At 36.0% G+C, this 14267-nt stretch overlaps 2 protein-coding genes across 3 annotated transcripts; one reads left to right on the top strand and one right to left on the bottom strand.

Moving 5' to 3' along the window:
* Positions 1-7137: 7137 nt before the first annotated feature.
* Positions 7138-8106, top strand: LOC145049321 (uncharacterized). The gene has a single exon (XM_078997747.1). It carries the CDS (start codon positions 7138-7140, stop codon positions 8104-8106), a length of 969 nt encoding a protein of 322 aa, XP_078853873.1.
* A 4127-nt stretch (positions 8107-12233) lies between these two features.
* Positions 12234-13510, bottom strand: LOC145055789 (vascular-related unknown protein 1-like). 2 transcript variants are annotated; one of them, XM_079004173.1, is made up of 3 exons: positions 13043-13510; positions 12735-12809; positions 12234-12517 (listed from the first exon to the last, which is right to left on the bottom strand). In XM_079004173.1, the coding sequence occupies exons 1-3, from the start codon at positions 13349-13351 to the stop codon at positions 12401-12403; spliced, it is 501 nt and encodes a 166-aa protein (XP_078860299.1). In that variant the 5' UTR covers positions 13352-13510; the 3' UTR covers positions 12234-12400. The 2 variants fall into 2 exon arrangements, with proteins under 2 accessions (XP_078860299.1, XP_078860300.1); XM_079004174.1 differs by having other exon boundaries at positions 12735-12806; positions 13043-13509.
* Positions 13511-14267: the final 757 nt, after the last annotated feature.

The raw sequence follows: 14267 nt of genomic DNA, 5'->3' as shown, positions 1-14267 counted from the left end.
AACTCACATGCAAATTCAACTTATTTGAAGTAGGTACAGAAATAAGAATTATGTCAACACGATAGGTTGCAAACCTTAAGTCGTGTGCTAGTGATAAATTACAGGTTTTACTCTTGATTAAATCTTGAAACTCTTTCAGGATCTTTAAGGCTCCCACTGTCCCCTTGACATATAAGTTTCCCCAGTCAAGAACCATTCCTTGACAAAACAAATATTCAAGGGATAGTGCGGATTCTTATCAAGACTAACACTTCACACAATTGGTCTTAGTTGGTCTTTGTCTCATCCAAGACATCACAACTTACCAATCTCAAATGTACAAGAGTAGAAAACATTTTACTCTTACATTTGACTAGTGTTAATAAATCTTCCTTTATGTCACTCAAAGTTACAATCTTGGAGTATGACTCTAAGAATGGTTTTGGAAAGAAGTATGACTCATCTTCTTGATTTTAACCAATCCAACAATTCATGACCTCTCTTCTTAGCCATAACAATGCACTAAGACGTCCTTAGAGTATGAATTTGTAATATGGTTTCATAATCATTAAGATGATCATGAAATACGATACTAAAGTACTCTCCCATCCTTTCAGATTTGAGAAACTCTTATCTTTCTGCCTAATTTGATTCTTCTCATTTGTTTTGTCATACATTGTAACCTTTCCAATGTTACAGAATTATACTTAATCTCATAAGTATAATCATAATCTTTAGTAAATCATGACAAATCAATCTTTGTAGTGGACCTTGACCAGCGCACACCCAGTGTACCTAATTCCTTAGTCCTTCAATTGACTCACATATACATGTGATCAAAGAATTAGTCTTAATTTTCAAAGATGAAAATTCTCATTCATCATACAATACAACTTGTATGATTCCAAGTTCTTGTCCAATTGAAACTTGGGTGATGAAAAACTTTCTTCATTCGGTAAATTTAGACACTACCACAAATGAAGGAGTCAAATCTACTTTCTAATATTGCTATTACTGGAAACATATAAGCAACAATTTTCCACAGATGCCATTGTAAGGATATTTTAAAATAAATAAAATTAAAACCTTTTTTTTCTTTTATTTTAAAACTTTGCGGAAAAACTTATCCTTACAATCCACATGAAAACCTTGTTGTTATCTATTCATAAGCAATATATTATAACTCTTAAGCAACAGCTCAAAATTCTGATTACCGAACCATGCGATCGAAACCCACCTTCGCAATCAGAATCAATATATACTTACTTTAAGCTTCCTATCTTTTCTTTGATTCTTAAAAACATCAACATGCGACCCATTCACATTATGTAATAAGAATCTCCAAATAGAAACTTAATAGAGTTAGTCAGTGGACTGAAGTAGAGTCAAACTTTTTGACTTGATCAATCTTATGATCTTTCAGGTAAATATGGCAGCTTCGCAATCAGTGTCCCTGCCTTTGGCAATAAAACATATAGACCCTTTGGTAATGGCACATGAGACTATCTCAGACTTAGCCTTTCTCTTTACCATTTGGTCAACCGAGTTGACTATGGCCGATCCCTTTCCATTGGGAAGAGAAATCTTTTTCTAGATATCCAATGCTACCATTGTCAATGTCCATTTAAGACTTGGGAAGTTGTTCTTTTAATCAAATTTGCTTTACTAGTGTTCCAAATCATTTCTGATTCCACAACACCAAGCAAATAGATAACATCATTAAGGGTCATGTCATAGTCTGTCTCATAGTAGTCCCAAACAGACTCACTATGTTACTAAGAAAGTGATTGAACATCCAACCTTCACGAGACTTTGACACCCAACTCTCCCGGCTTGTCAATATGTGACTTTATCTCCAAGATGTGAGCACACATAGACTATGCTTGCCAATAGGGATTGAGTGACTTTAAATTTTTCAAGAACTTGTGGGTGAGGGAGAATAATTGGAGGAGGTGGAGGAAGTGAAGCATGATGTTGAGGGACACCATCTTCAAGAGATTTGGGAAGATCATAGTTGTCTGAACCAGACATATTTTGGGAGAAAATCAAGTTAGTTGATTTTTAAGTCCTTAATATAACACCCAATATGAAATATTAAGGCTAGGACCCAACACAATATTTTATAATTTGGAAGAGGGATGCCGTAATCCAAGCTACAAAATATTTGAAGGTAGACGAATGACGATTCACCAATTTCCACCATGAAAAACGAAATAATTTATTAGGTTTTAATTGGATTTGAAATTCCTAGATCTTTTGAGATTCATTGAACTTTTCAATGGCATGTTTCAATCTCGAGTGTGCCCTCTCAAATTTTGTGACTGGGATGCCGAGGATCACAAAACAAGGTGTGAATAACCATACCAATTCACTTGGTACCCTTAATATTATCACCTAATCAATGTGCCGGTTAACCACACACACTCCATTGATCTATGACAAACATTAAGTCACCCTTCGTGATCCTTACTAGTCCAAGTTAGTGTGCCGGTTAACCACACACGCTCCACTAACGACTTGGTAAGGTACAAAGTGTGAATTCCATGGGCTAGCACCAAATTCACATTTTTCCTAAAGCAACTAAGATTGGGAATTAAATAAAAAATATTTAGTTACTTTATAATATTCATCATACTTTTAATGAGAATTTAAAGTCATTGTCCTACCCGTTCGGCTAACGACCCTCCACCGATCAAGCAAGCGGTGGGTGAGAGTGGACACCCATTAAGTCGGCATTTTATAGGCAACAACCTTATACCCACCTTATAGACCGGCTTCGTGAATGAGGCCTACTAACGGTAAAACGACTTGTTCTTATACATATATATAATAATTAACCATTAATCTTATAATAGTATAAGGGTAGAATTTTAACTTTTAAAACTTCTAGGGTGTGGAATTAAAGTTTGTGTGAGACTTTACAAATTCCAAAATTTGAGGGCAAGTTTTGAACAATTCATAAACTTTTGGATATTCATAACTTATGAGTTTTAATTAAGTGTTTAAAACTTTTAATGAAGAGTCTCTTGGAAATCCATAACTTGAGGACAAGTTATGGAGTCCATAAAACATTTATGGGAAAAACTCTTCAAGAAAATGTAACCTACAACTTCTTAAAAAAACATTTAAAAGAAAACCTCTTGGAATTCCATAACTTGAGGACAAATTAAGAATTCCATTAAAAACACATTAAGATCAAGAATTAACTAACAAACAATTTGCAAATAATTCCTACGATCTAACAAAACTCATATGAACATGAACATCCACATCAACACTTTCAAGAATCATATGAACACATATAAAATTGAAATTTTGATTATAACTTTGAAATTGGTCCACCATCATCATTACCACATCAAAAACAGGTTTTATGAGTCCAAAACAGTTTAAGGTAATGATTCTAGACCAATTCCAGCACCAAAACTCGAAGATATGCTGTCTAGGGGTCCAACTCGTCGAGTGCATGAACCAACTCGCCAAGTTGGATGAGTTTTGCCTTGGACTCGGCGAGTCAGCTGTGCAGACAGCATAAAATCTTCGATTTTCAGCAATTTGCATCAAGTATTCAAACAAGCAAGCCTAGGCTTTGATACCACTGTTGGGTTTTGAGCAATCTAACACTTCCTAAGCGTGCATGCAACCCTAATAAACCTTGGATCTATGTTTGTCTAAATACATGCAAAATAATAATTTTCCAAGGTTCATAACCTATCTAACATGGCATGGGGTACTTTTAAACATAAAAGAATTAGATGAGATTACATACCTTTTTGATGAGTTAGATTCTTAAGGAGTTTGAGGGCCAACCACCAATAGTGTGAATGCCTCAAATGGAATCACAAATCACCACAAACTCTTGGAAAACTTTGAGAGAGTGTATACACGCTATAAAATCAGCCACACACAAGCACACACACTAGTGACACTAGTGGCTATTTCATGCAACATAAGCATGCTTATAGTGTACATGATTAGGGTGAAACCCTAATAACAAATGAGTGTTAGCCCACACATTTCATGCAACACACTAGTGACACTAGTGGCTATTTCCTTTTCCAAGGATCCATGGGTTAAAAGCTCCATGGATCATCCATGGACTTCCATACAAGCCTAGCCCATTAACAAATGAGTGTTAGCCCACACTATATAAAACCAATAGCCCACAATCTAATTAGTCTTCCTTTTAATCTCTAAATTAATTCATAATTAATTTAAGACTAAGACTAATTAAATAACATGACTTCATATTAATATATTATAACTTATAATATATTAATAAACATATGTGTAAATAGCCCACAATCTAATTAGTCTTCCTTTTAATCTCTAAATTAATTCATAATTAATTTAAGACTAAGACTAATTAAATAACATGACTTCATATTAATATATTATAACTTATAATATATTAATAAACATATGTGTATAACTCTCATAAAATTATCCATAAATAGTTTGGATGAAATGCAACCCAAATGGACCATGCCGGGTCGGGTCAAGTATATACCAAATAAGTTATGGACTTAGACACCTTATCCAACAACTTGTGGGGAGAAGAGAGGCCATTGTTGATCATTTGTTGGTGAAATTTGAAGGAGAAGATGACCAAGGCAAAAGAAGGCTGAAGGAAGTGCAAATTTAGTGTCTTCAGAGATCAAAGGCTTCATATTAAGGTATTCCTTTGGACCTTCTCCATTTTTGGGTGTTAATTCATAGAGTTAGGGTTTTTAAATCCTTTAGAAGAAGAATATGTAGAGTATTTAGTCCCCTCTCGAGTTTGTCCTTTGGATCTGGACTCAAAGGGGTCCAGAGACTTTAACCCATGAAGCTTTATGAGTCATTTTGGGATGATTGGACTTAGGTTGCCATTTTTGGGAAAAAAATCACCATTTGATGCCCTTAAGTATATATATAAGCATCAAGTTTCGAGCTTTACGTGACTTTCGTGCTTGGGGAGGGCAGATCTGTGGTTTAGGGGCACAGATCTGACCCCAGGAGGTCAATAGAGCCGGTGCATGGCTTGAAATCGCCGAGTTGCTCTTGAGACTCGACGAGTAGGGTTAGGTTTTCACGTGAATAGCTTTGTGAGTAGACTCACCGAGTTGGGGAATAACTCAGTGAGTCAGAAGGGGATTAGAGGACTGGGGTTCAAGGCGGTACTCGCCGAGTTGTTCTTAAGACTCGGTGAGTTGAGTTGGGGTGGCCCTGCGATTCATGCCAGGTGTGACTCGTCGAGTAAAGAGAAGGACTCGACGTGCCAAGAGAAGGACTATGAGAGTCAGTGGACACGTGTAGACTCGCTGAGTCGCCCAAGTGCACTCGACGAGTCGGGTCAAAGTTTGGCAGTTGACTTTTGTTGACTTTAGGGTTTGGTCAACAGTTAGGCCTTTGAACCAGGAGAGGGGTAAAATGGTCTTTTACCCTTCAAAGGATGATAAGAAAGGTTGGAATATAGTTATATTTATGGAAGTATTTGCTATATCTGATTAGGCGGAGGCTAGATCACGTTTCTACCGAGACAGAGACTTACCGAGTTATCAGAGGTGAGTCTTCTCACTATACTGTACCTGGGAAGGTACCTATGTGTGACCGGAAGGTCTTGTATGCTATGAGTTGCATGTTTTGTATGCTATGCGTTGCATGTTCTGTATGCGTTATGTATGTGAGATGTATGCTATGGGTCGGAAGGCATTATGACGTGGACCGGAAGGTCAGGGAGTCATGGACCGGAAGGTCAATACGAGTAGGACCGGAAGGTCTACTTGGATTGGGACGGAAGTCCCCTAAGACACATGGACCGGAAAGTCGTGTAGAGTATGGCCTGGAAAAGCGTATGTGTGTATGGGTATTTTGGGGAACTCACTAAGCATTTATGTTTACAGTTGTTGTGTTATGTGTTTCAGGTACTTGCGAGGACCGTGGAAAAGCGCCGGCATGACTCGTACACAATAGAGAGAGGATTTGATTTTTGTGATATTGGTATACGATATGTTTTGATAACTATTATTGGATATTTTATAAAACTTTTTATGTGAAAATGGTTGTGACAAAAATGAAAATTTTGTTTTGAAATTTACATTGTTACAATTTTTTAGTTATTTCTGTTATTATGTTTTTCTAGTTATGTTTGTTATTATATTGTAAATTTGCAATACTGATGATAATTTATTTTTCAAGTGCAGGTTGCGGACTTGTAGGTGATTTTTATGAAATAATACCCGAGTTGATAGAGAAACACCTGGAGAAAAAATAACTTACCAAAAAAATATTTTTACGTCTTCTTTTGTCCTAGCATTAAGAAGATATTGTGATTCAAGTCTCTATTTTTGTCGTCCCTTTGAAAAAAATAAAATAAAATTCACCCTTGTTATCCTCACCGTTGTAGTCGTGTACTCCCTTGGCTGTTTTAGTGGCATGTTCAATTTAATGTGCACATTCATGATTCATGTAAGTTAATGTGAATAAAGAGTGTTGAACCCAACCCACAGAACCAAAAGGACACTGATGAATTTAATAGATTAGGATTAGGATTAAGAAAATAAATTTGAATATGGTAAAAGATGTGAATGGGATGCCTGTTTCTTTCTTATATTAAATGCCGGGTGTGTCGTGTGTCATGTATATTTATTGATTTATTTAATACAGGTGATTCAAGGTCTTCGCTTCCGTCCATGTCTCTATAAGAATGGCCACGACCAGAGCTGCTTTTACTCCTCATTTCTCACTCATTATGTGTCAGAATTCGAATTAAACGGAATATTCAATATTTTGGTTTTGAATTGACGGGTATTATAAATTATAACCCTCCATGTTTACTGTCATTTTTAATATACCTTATTTTATTTTAGTAACTATACTTGTTCTTCTATAAGAATATTAAAAAGTATTAGATAATATTTAATTTAATTTAAGTTTCTTGATAACTTTTATCATGTTGAGCTAGATAGATTAGATTAGCTTTATCCGTTTTCCTTTATCCGTTTTCTTTTCCTATAGTTTAGGAACTTTGTATCCTTTTAATCCCATTATGGGATCTGCCGATGATGAGAATAAATCAACAATTCAATACCATCAAATTTATGATGGTATCAGAGCGGTTCAAGAAATTCTAAAACACAGCAAAACAGCAAAACAACATCACCTGTATCTTAATCGATGTCAGGCGAAAAGAAGACAGAAGGAGGAAGCTCCAGCAACCCCATCGATCACAATTCTCCCTATTATTTGCATCCATCTGACGTACCAAAACAACTACATGTCAACGACATCCTCACAGATTCCAATTATGCCGATTGGGCACAGGAGATGCAAAATTTCCTGTTTGCAAAGAACAAAATAGAGTTTGTTGATGGAACTCTTGCAAAACCAGAAAAGGGGACTCCCGAATACATGCCGAGGATGCGGTGCGATGCCATGGTGAAAGGCTGGCTCGCCACCGCAATGGAGAAAACGATACGGGATAGTGTCAAATATTCTACGACTGCCTCACAGATGTGGAAGGATTTGCACGAGAGATTTGGCAAAGAAAGCTCACCAAGGGCGTACGAATTAAGACAAAAAATATCCGCTACTCGACAAAACGGAACGACTGTCTCAACTTACTACACCAATCTGAGGTCCTTATGGGATGAGGCGTCGTCGATCTTACCACTTCCGGTGTGCACCTGCAAGAATTGTACCTGCGAAAACGGGAAAAGGATGCTAGAGTACCAAGAAAAGGAGCGCCTTTATCAATTTCTGATGGGGCTCGACTCTGATTTCAACGTAATTAGAACCCAGATTCTAGCGACCAAACCGATTCCATCCTTGGGAGCGGTGTACCACCTGGTTGCAGAGGACGAGAGACAGAGATCTATTTCCGGTGAAAGCAGATCGGCGCCGGAGGCTGCAGCATTCAAGACCAGTCAAGGGAAAAATTCGACTTTCAATCAGAAGAACAACTGGAAGATCCAGAAAGAGAAGAAGGAGAACGATTATTGCACTCATTGTAATCGCTCAGGGCATAAACGCGATGGTTGTTTTAAACTGGTGGGCTACCCAGACTGGTGGCCCAACAAGAAGACTGAAAAGGGAAGTCCACGGTTGCATTTGCAGATACAGACTCTAGCCCAATCCCAGATTTAACAAAAGAGCAATATCAAATGTTTGTGCGCCATTTTGCAAACGACGAAAAAGAAACTCCGGTACGAAGTGCGAACATGGCAGGTAAATCAAGTAATGAAGAGGACTGGGTCATCGATTCAGGTTGTACTGAGCATATAGCTTATATTCCTAGTCTTCTTAAAAATAAAACCAACACTCCTTTTGAATCACCAGTGGTCATACCCAATGGTGATTCCATTCCTGTCAAAGGCAAAGGTGAAAGTATACTCCCAGGGGAGTAAAATTAGATGGAGTTCTTTATGTACCGGATTTCAAATGCAACTTACTTTCAGTAAGTCGCATGACAAAAGACCTACAATGTGCTATAACCTTTTTTCCCGACTTTTGTGTCATGCAGGCCCTCTACAAGAAGAACTTGATTGGAGCGGGTAGACGGGAAGGGGGGCTTTACCGGATGAGGTCAAATAAAGATAGACGAGCTATGTCGACAACTACAAGAACTTGGCACAAAAGGTTAGGCCATGCCTCGAAGGGAAAGCTTTCAAATGTTGATTTTCTTAAAAGTAGTTCAATTGAATTTTGCAATAAGACTTGTGATTCGTGTGCCAGAGCCAAACTTATTAGAAACCCATTTCCCGTTAGCAATAATAAAAGTAAATTTGCATTTGATCTTATACACTGTGACATATGGGGTGGTTATCGTGTACCGTCTTACACAAAGGCAAATTATTTTCTCACAATTGTTGATGATCATAGTAGAGCAGTATGGGTTTTTCTCATAAAACACAAAAACGAAGCAAGTAAATGTCTTATTGATTTTCATAAAATGGTTAAGAATCAATTTGAGAAAAACATTAAGAAAATTAGATGCGATAATGGCGGAGAATTTACTTCAAATTTAATGCGCGATTTTTATAGTAAAGAAGGGATTTTATTAGAGACTTCATGCCCTCACACGCCTCAACAAAATGGCGTTGTTGAGAGAAAACATCGTCATCTGCTTGAAACAGCTAGAGCTATCCGTTTTCAAGCAAGCATACCAAAAAGATTTTGGGGAGAATGCATTTTGACAGCAGCCTACATAATCAATCGGCTCCCATCAAAGGTAATAGACAACAAAACTCCCTATGAATTAATTTGGAACGAGAAACCAAAATATGATCACATGAAAATTTTTGGATGTTTGACTTATCACAAAAACATGAACACTAAAGGTGATAAATTTGAAGAAAGAGGGAAACCGGGTATTTTCTTAGGCTACCCCTCGGGAACAAAAGGTTACAAAATTTTTGATATAAAAGAAAAGAAAATAGTCATTAGCCGAGATGTTATATTTTGTGAAAGTATATTCCCATTCAAAGAAATAATTGTAGAAAATGACGAGCTGGATGAAATTCCATCTAAGGTTTTTGATGACATGACCCACGATTATGAAACCCAAATATTTGATGGTGGGTCCGCTGAAACAATTAATGAGCCCACTGAATTTTTAGCCTAAAGTGATCAGACTTCCGCTAGTGATTCAATTAATACCGAGAGCCCAAGCGCCGTTTTTGGGAGTCCACCTCAAACTGATGTGGAAAATGATTCTGGTCCAGTGAATAATGATGGCCCAATGTTTCAGCCTGTCACGAGTCCAACAGAACAGCCAATCCATCAACCTTATTTTGATGACCTCGTTGAACCACAAAATTCAGAAAATCGAACTCGGAGCACTCGCACAAAATTTCAGCCTGCAAAATTTAAAGATTTTCAAGTAAAGCTACCCCCTTCCGTCAGTCACGATGCACCCGTTTCCAATCAAGAAACTTCTACGGTACACCTTATTTCCAATTTCGTGTCTTATAATAATTTTACTCACAATCACAAAGCTTTTTTAGTGGCCATTACTTCACATAGTGAGCCAACATCTTTTAGTCAGGCTTCAAAGGATGAGAAATGGCGTGTTGCAATGAAAAATGAAGTAACGGCTCTTGAACAAAATGACACATGAGAGATAACGATGTTGCCAGAAGGAAAACGAGCCATAGATTCGAAATGGATCTATAAAATAAAATTCAAACCCGATGGCACTGTGGAAAGGTATAAAGCTAGACTTGTGGCGAAAGGTTTTACTCAAATGGAGGGTGTTGACTATCATGATACGTTTGCTCCAGTGGAGAAGCTTGTCACCGTTCGTACACTTTTAGTAGTGGCAGTCAAGAAGAACTGGTTCATTCACCAATTAGATGTCAACAATGCCTTTTTGCACGACGATTTGGAGGAAGCAGTGTACATGAAGATTCCTGAGGGATTTTCAGTTAAAGGTGATGATCGGGTCTGTCGCCTTAAAAAGTCTATTTATGGGCTCAAACAAGCTTCAAGAAATTGGTACCATAAGCTTACCAAGTTTCTTCTTAGCCTTGACTTTATGCAATCCAAAGCAGATCACTCCTTGTTCTTATGGAATAAAAATGGTGTTTATTTAGCTCTGTTGGTGTATGTTGATGATGTTATCCTTGTGGGGAATGATCTACAACAAATTCAACGAACAAAAGACTTGTTGCATGAAGCTTTTACTATAAAAGATCTAGGAGAGTTGAAATACTTTCTTGGAATTGAAGTGGCACGAATGAAAGATGGGTTAGTTTTAAGTCAAAGAAAGTATGTCATAGATATTCTTCAAGACAGTGGGATGTTGGGATGCAAGCCAAGCTCTTTTCCCATTGAGCAAAATTTGAAGCTTGATAAAGGAGAAAAGTTTTGATGTTACCTATTCAGTTAATGTCCTCAGTCAGTTTGTTTCAGATCCAAGGCAAAACCACTTGGATGCTTTAACAAGGGTCTTGCGTTACTTAAAGGGAACAGCGGGGCAAGGTGTCCTCTTGCCTAAAAGCGGTGATCTCAGTCTAACAGCCTTTTGTGATTCAGATTGGTTGGGATGTCCTTATACTAGGCGTTCGAGGACTGGGTACTTCATAATGTTTGGAGGTGCACCGGTTTCGTGGAAGACTAAGAAGCAATCTGTTGTTTCTCGCTCATCGGCTGAGGCTGAATATCGTGCCATGGCATCTACTGTGAGTGAAATTCTTTGGCTTCGTTGGTTACTTCAAGATCTTCAAGTCAACATACAAGACTCGACTCCTTTGTTTTGTGATAACCAGGCGGCTAGGCATATAGCAAATAATCCAGTGTTTCATGAATGCACCAAACACGTGGAGATGGATTGTTTTTTTGTTCGAGAAAGAGTTCTTTCAAAAGAAATCATCCCTATGAAGATCGACAGCAGACAACAAGTGGCCGACATTTTAACTAAAGGACTTGGAGCTCAACATCTTCTCTACCTACTTGGCAAGATGGACATCATTAATTTACATGCTCCATCTTGAGGGGGAGTATTAGATAATATTTAATTTAATTTAAGTTTCTTGATAACTTTTATCATGTTGAGCTAGATAGATTAGATTAGCTTTATCCGTTTTCCTTTATCCGTTTTCTTTTCCTATAGTTTAGGAACTTTGTATCCTTTTAATCCCATTATGGGATCTGCCGATGATGAGAATAAATCAACAATTCAATACCATCAAATTTATAAAAAAGAACATTGAACTATATACAAATTGGGGCAAAGATTTATTGCAAATATTCAAATATTTATACAAAAAGCCATTTATCATATTGACATTTTTAAGTTGAGGATACCATGGAAATATTATTTTATTTTATTTAATTTGAGCTTTTGTAGAAAGAATCATACCTTTTACTGTACGTAGACCTAGTACAATAAAAAAAACAATGTTTAAAAATTGGTTTTACAATGTTTAAGAATGAAAACTGTATAAGTTTATTAGTGAAATTCATGTGATTCGAACTCGACAAACTTTATTAGAATGTTAAATCTCAAGTGATACTCAAAATCATCATGTGAATGTTAAATTTTATTATTTTCTCATAGTCTTGATTAATTTTTTATTTTTTTTCTAAAATGTCAAAAACTTAATAACATACTTGTAAGATGTTAGAGTAATTATTACATTGAACTACAAAGTTAGATGTATTCGTCCAATGATGATTTGCAACAAATTTTCTTGACGATGGTTTACATATATATATGCACATTAAGCAAAATTAAAAAGCAAATTAACCCATGCTTATTATGAAAATGCACATTATATTTCAACATGGTTTTGGATTAATTGCTACTTGTTTCGAGTTCATTATCACTGATAAACTGTTTCAGGAGTGATAAATTTCAGCAATCTCATTATATAGATTTTTGGATTTCTCTTGAAAAATTGATCCACTTTCAAAGAGCCGTTCATCAAAGAAAAAAAATTCAAGAAAAATAGTTGGCCAATGAAGATAAAGGTACTAAACAAAGCCCACGTTTCTTCAACTCCATATTTGGATTAACCTTTCTCTTGTTTCCTTCTTCACAAAACCCAACCTTCTCCTACAAAATCCAATCCACATTTACAAACAACTAATTAACCTTTTGTTCCATCATATGTAATTTCTTTAAGTCAAGATGTTGTGAAAATGGAAAAAGAGCATCACTCTTTATAAAAAGCAAAAATGTCAAAAATTATAACGTTTTTTTTTTTTTTTTTTTTTTTTTTTTTTTTCATTTGGGTAACACGACAGAGGAGGCCAGGATTCTTTTAACTAACCTGATCAGAGATGTCTACGAATTTAGTGTTCTTGCTTTTGTTCTTGATTTTCACTTGATCAAAATAAGCAACCTTCTTGAAATAACAAAACATGTGTCAATGATCTTTGTATATAAAGTGACAACCATATAAAGACCCGAGAATATGTAAATTAATTCTTGAAAACCCAAATGATATATCAGTGAACCTGCAATATGCCACTTTCATTTTGATCTTGGGTCGAATTACTACATTAAATCCCATTAATGAGTTTTAATGGTTGATATTAAATTGTTGAATTAAAGATAATTAAACGCATGAAGTCTAACCTTGGGACTACATACAGGAGAACTAGCGGTATCTTCTAAAGAATCATCAACCATTACTCCAATGGTTTTCCTCTTCTTGAATCTCAGTTTCTTATCTTGATAATGATCATTTCGGATCTTGTTGATAGCCAAAGAAGAAGCAACATGAGGCACTCGAGAATTTAGGGTTTCATCATCACAACTCATGATCATTTCTTCATCATTTTGCCATAGAAACTCCTCGAAGTAACAGGTCCAGCTGCTTTCTTCTTGCTCATCAGCTAAATCATTCATGGATGTTTCTTGAAAATTCATGTTTTCAAGACACATATGTATATATATATGAAGCGAAGAGTGAATTGTTAGGGTTTGTCGCAAAGCCCTTAGTTCTGGGTGTGATAAGTGGTATTATATATAAAGCTAAGGTTTCATAAATTTAAAGAAAAATAAACTTAAGAACATATATGTGTGGGAATCTCGATTGTAGCCTTATATAGAGAGTTGAGGGAAAGTTTTGACCTTTGTTGGTTGTGACTCTTGAATTAGATTATCATTAATAGACCATATTTCAAACCCATTTTCTTTCCACTAATGGTTTGAATGGGTCACCTTTTAAATTAATCTTTTAAAAAACTGATGTACGGATAATTTTGTTAAAATTATTCAAGACTATATCCTATCTTGTGAGTATATACCGTATATTATAAGTTGGTAAAGCACTAAAACATGATCATTAAACAAACTGATCGAAATGGTCGTTTCTTAACTTTGTGCGAAAAAGTTATTTGATTGTTAAAAGAAGATAGATTTTGTGATTTATTCTAATCGGATGGATGTGTAGTGTAATTTGGATCATATTATAATAGAACGAAACTTTTTTAACTTAACTTAAATTTAAGAAAATATAGGCCGAAGACACATTTTGTAAGAAAACAATTATTTTTCTGTTGCTTTTCTCTTTATTATGTATGTTATAAAAAATTAAACAGATGGTTTTGTTTTCGATGCCACTATAATTCATGAAAATGGCCGTTTGACCCTCGTATGACTTTAGATGTGCTGACAAATCGTTTTACTTGAGATAATATAATGTTTTGGATTTTACACTTCTTGCAAACATTATTATCATCATGGGTATGACATCACCCACAAATTCAAACGATCCTAATTGTTGTGGATTAGCCTATGACTTTATGAAACACTTGTCATATTTTGGTTGGTAATGGTTGACATTAATTTTATATAT

The sequence above is a fragment of the Lactuca serriola genome, chromosome 5, assembly GCF_051521515.1.
Source record: "Lactuca serriola cultivar US96UC23 chromosome 5, Lser_US96UC23_V15, whole genome shotgun sequence".
Lineage (NCBI taxonomy): Eukaryota > Viridiplantae > Streptophyta > Magnoliopsida > Asterales > Asteraceae > Lactuca > Lactuca serriola.
Note: the sequence above shows the minus strand (reverse complement) of the source record. Positions and strands in the feature narration are given on the sequence as shown.

Coding starts and splice junctions, on each gene's coding strand:
- LOC145055789 (XM_079004173.1), bottom strand. CDS start 13,351: ATGTGTCTTGAAAACATGAATTTTCAAGAAACATCCATGAATGATTTA. Junction 12,810..13,042: donor CTCCTGTATGTAGTCCCAAG/GTTAGACTTCAT, acceptor TGTTATTTCAAG/AAGGTTGCTTATTTTGATCA. Junction 12,518..12,734: donor TCGTAGACATCTCTGATCAG/GTTAGTTAAAAG, acceptor TGGATTTTGTAG/GAGAAGGTTGGGTTTTGTGA.
- LOC145049321 (XM_078997747.1), top strand. CDS start 7,138: ATGTCAGGCGAAAAGAAGACAGAAGGAGGAAGCTCCAGCAACCCCATC.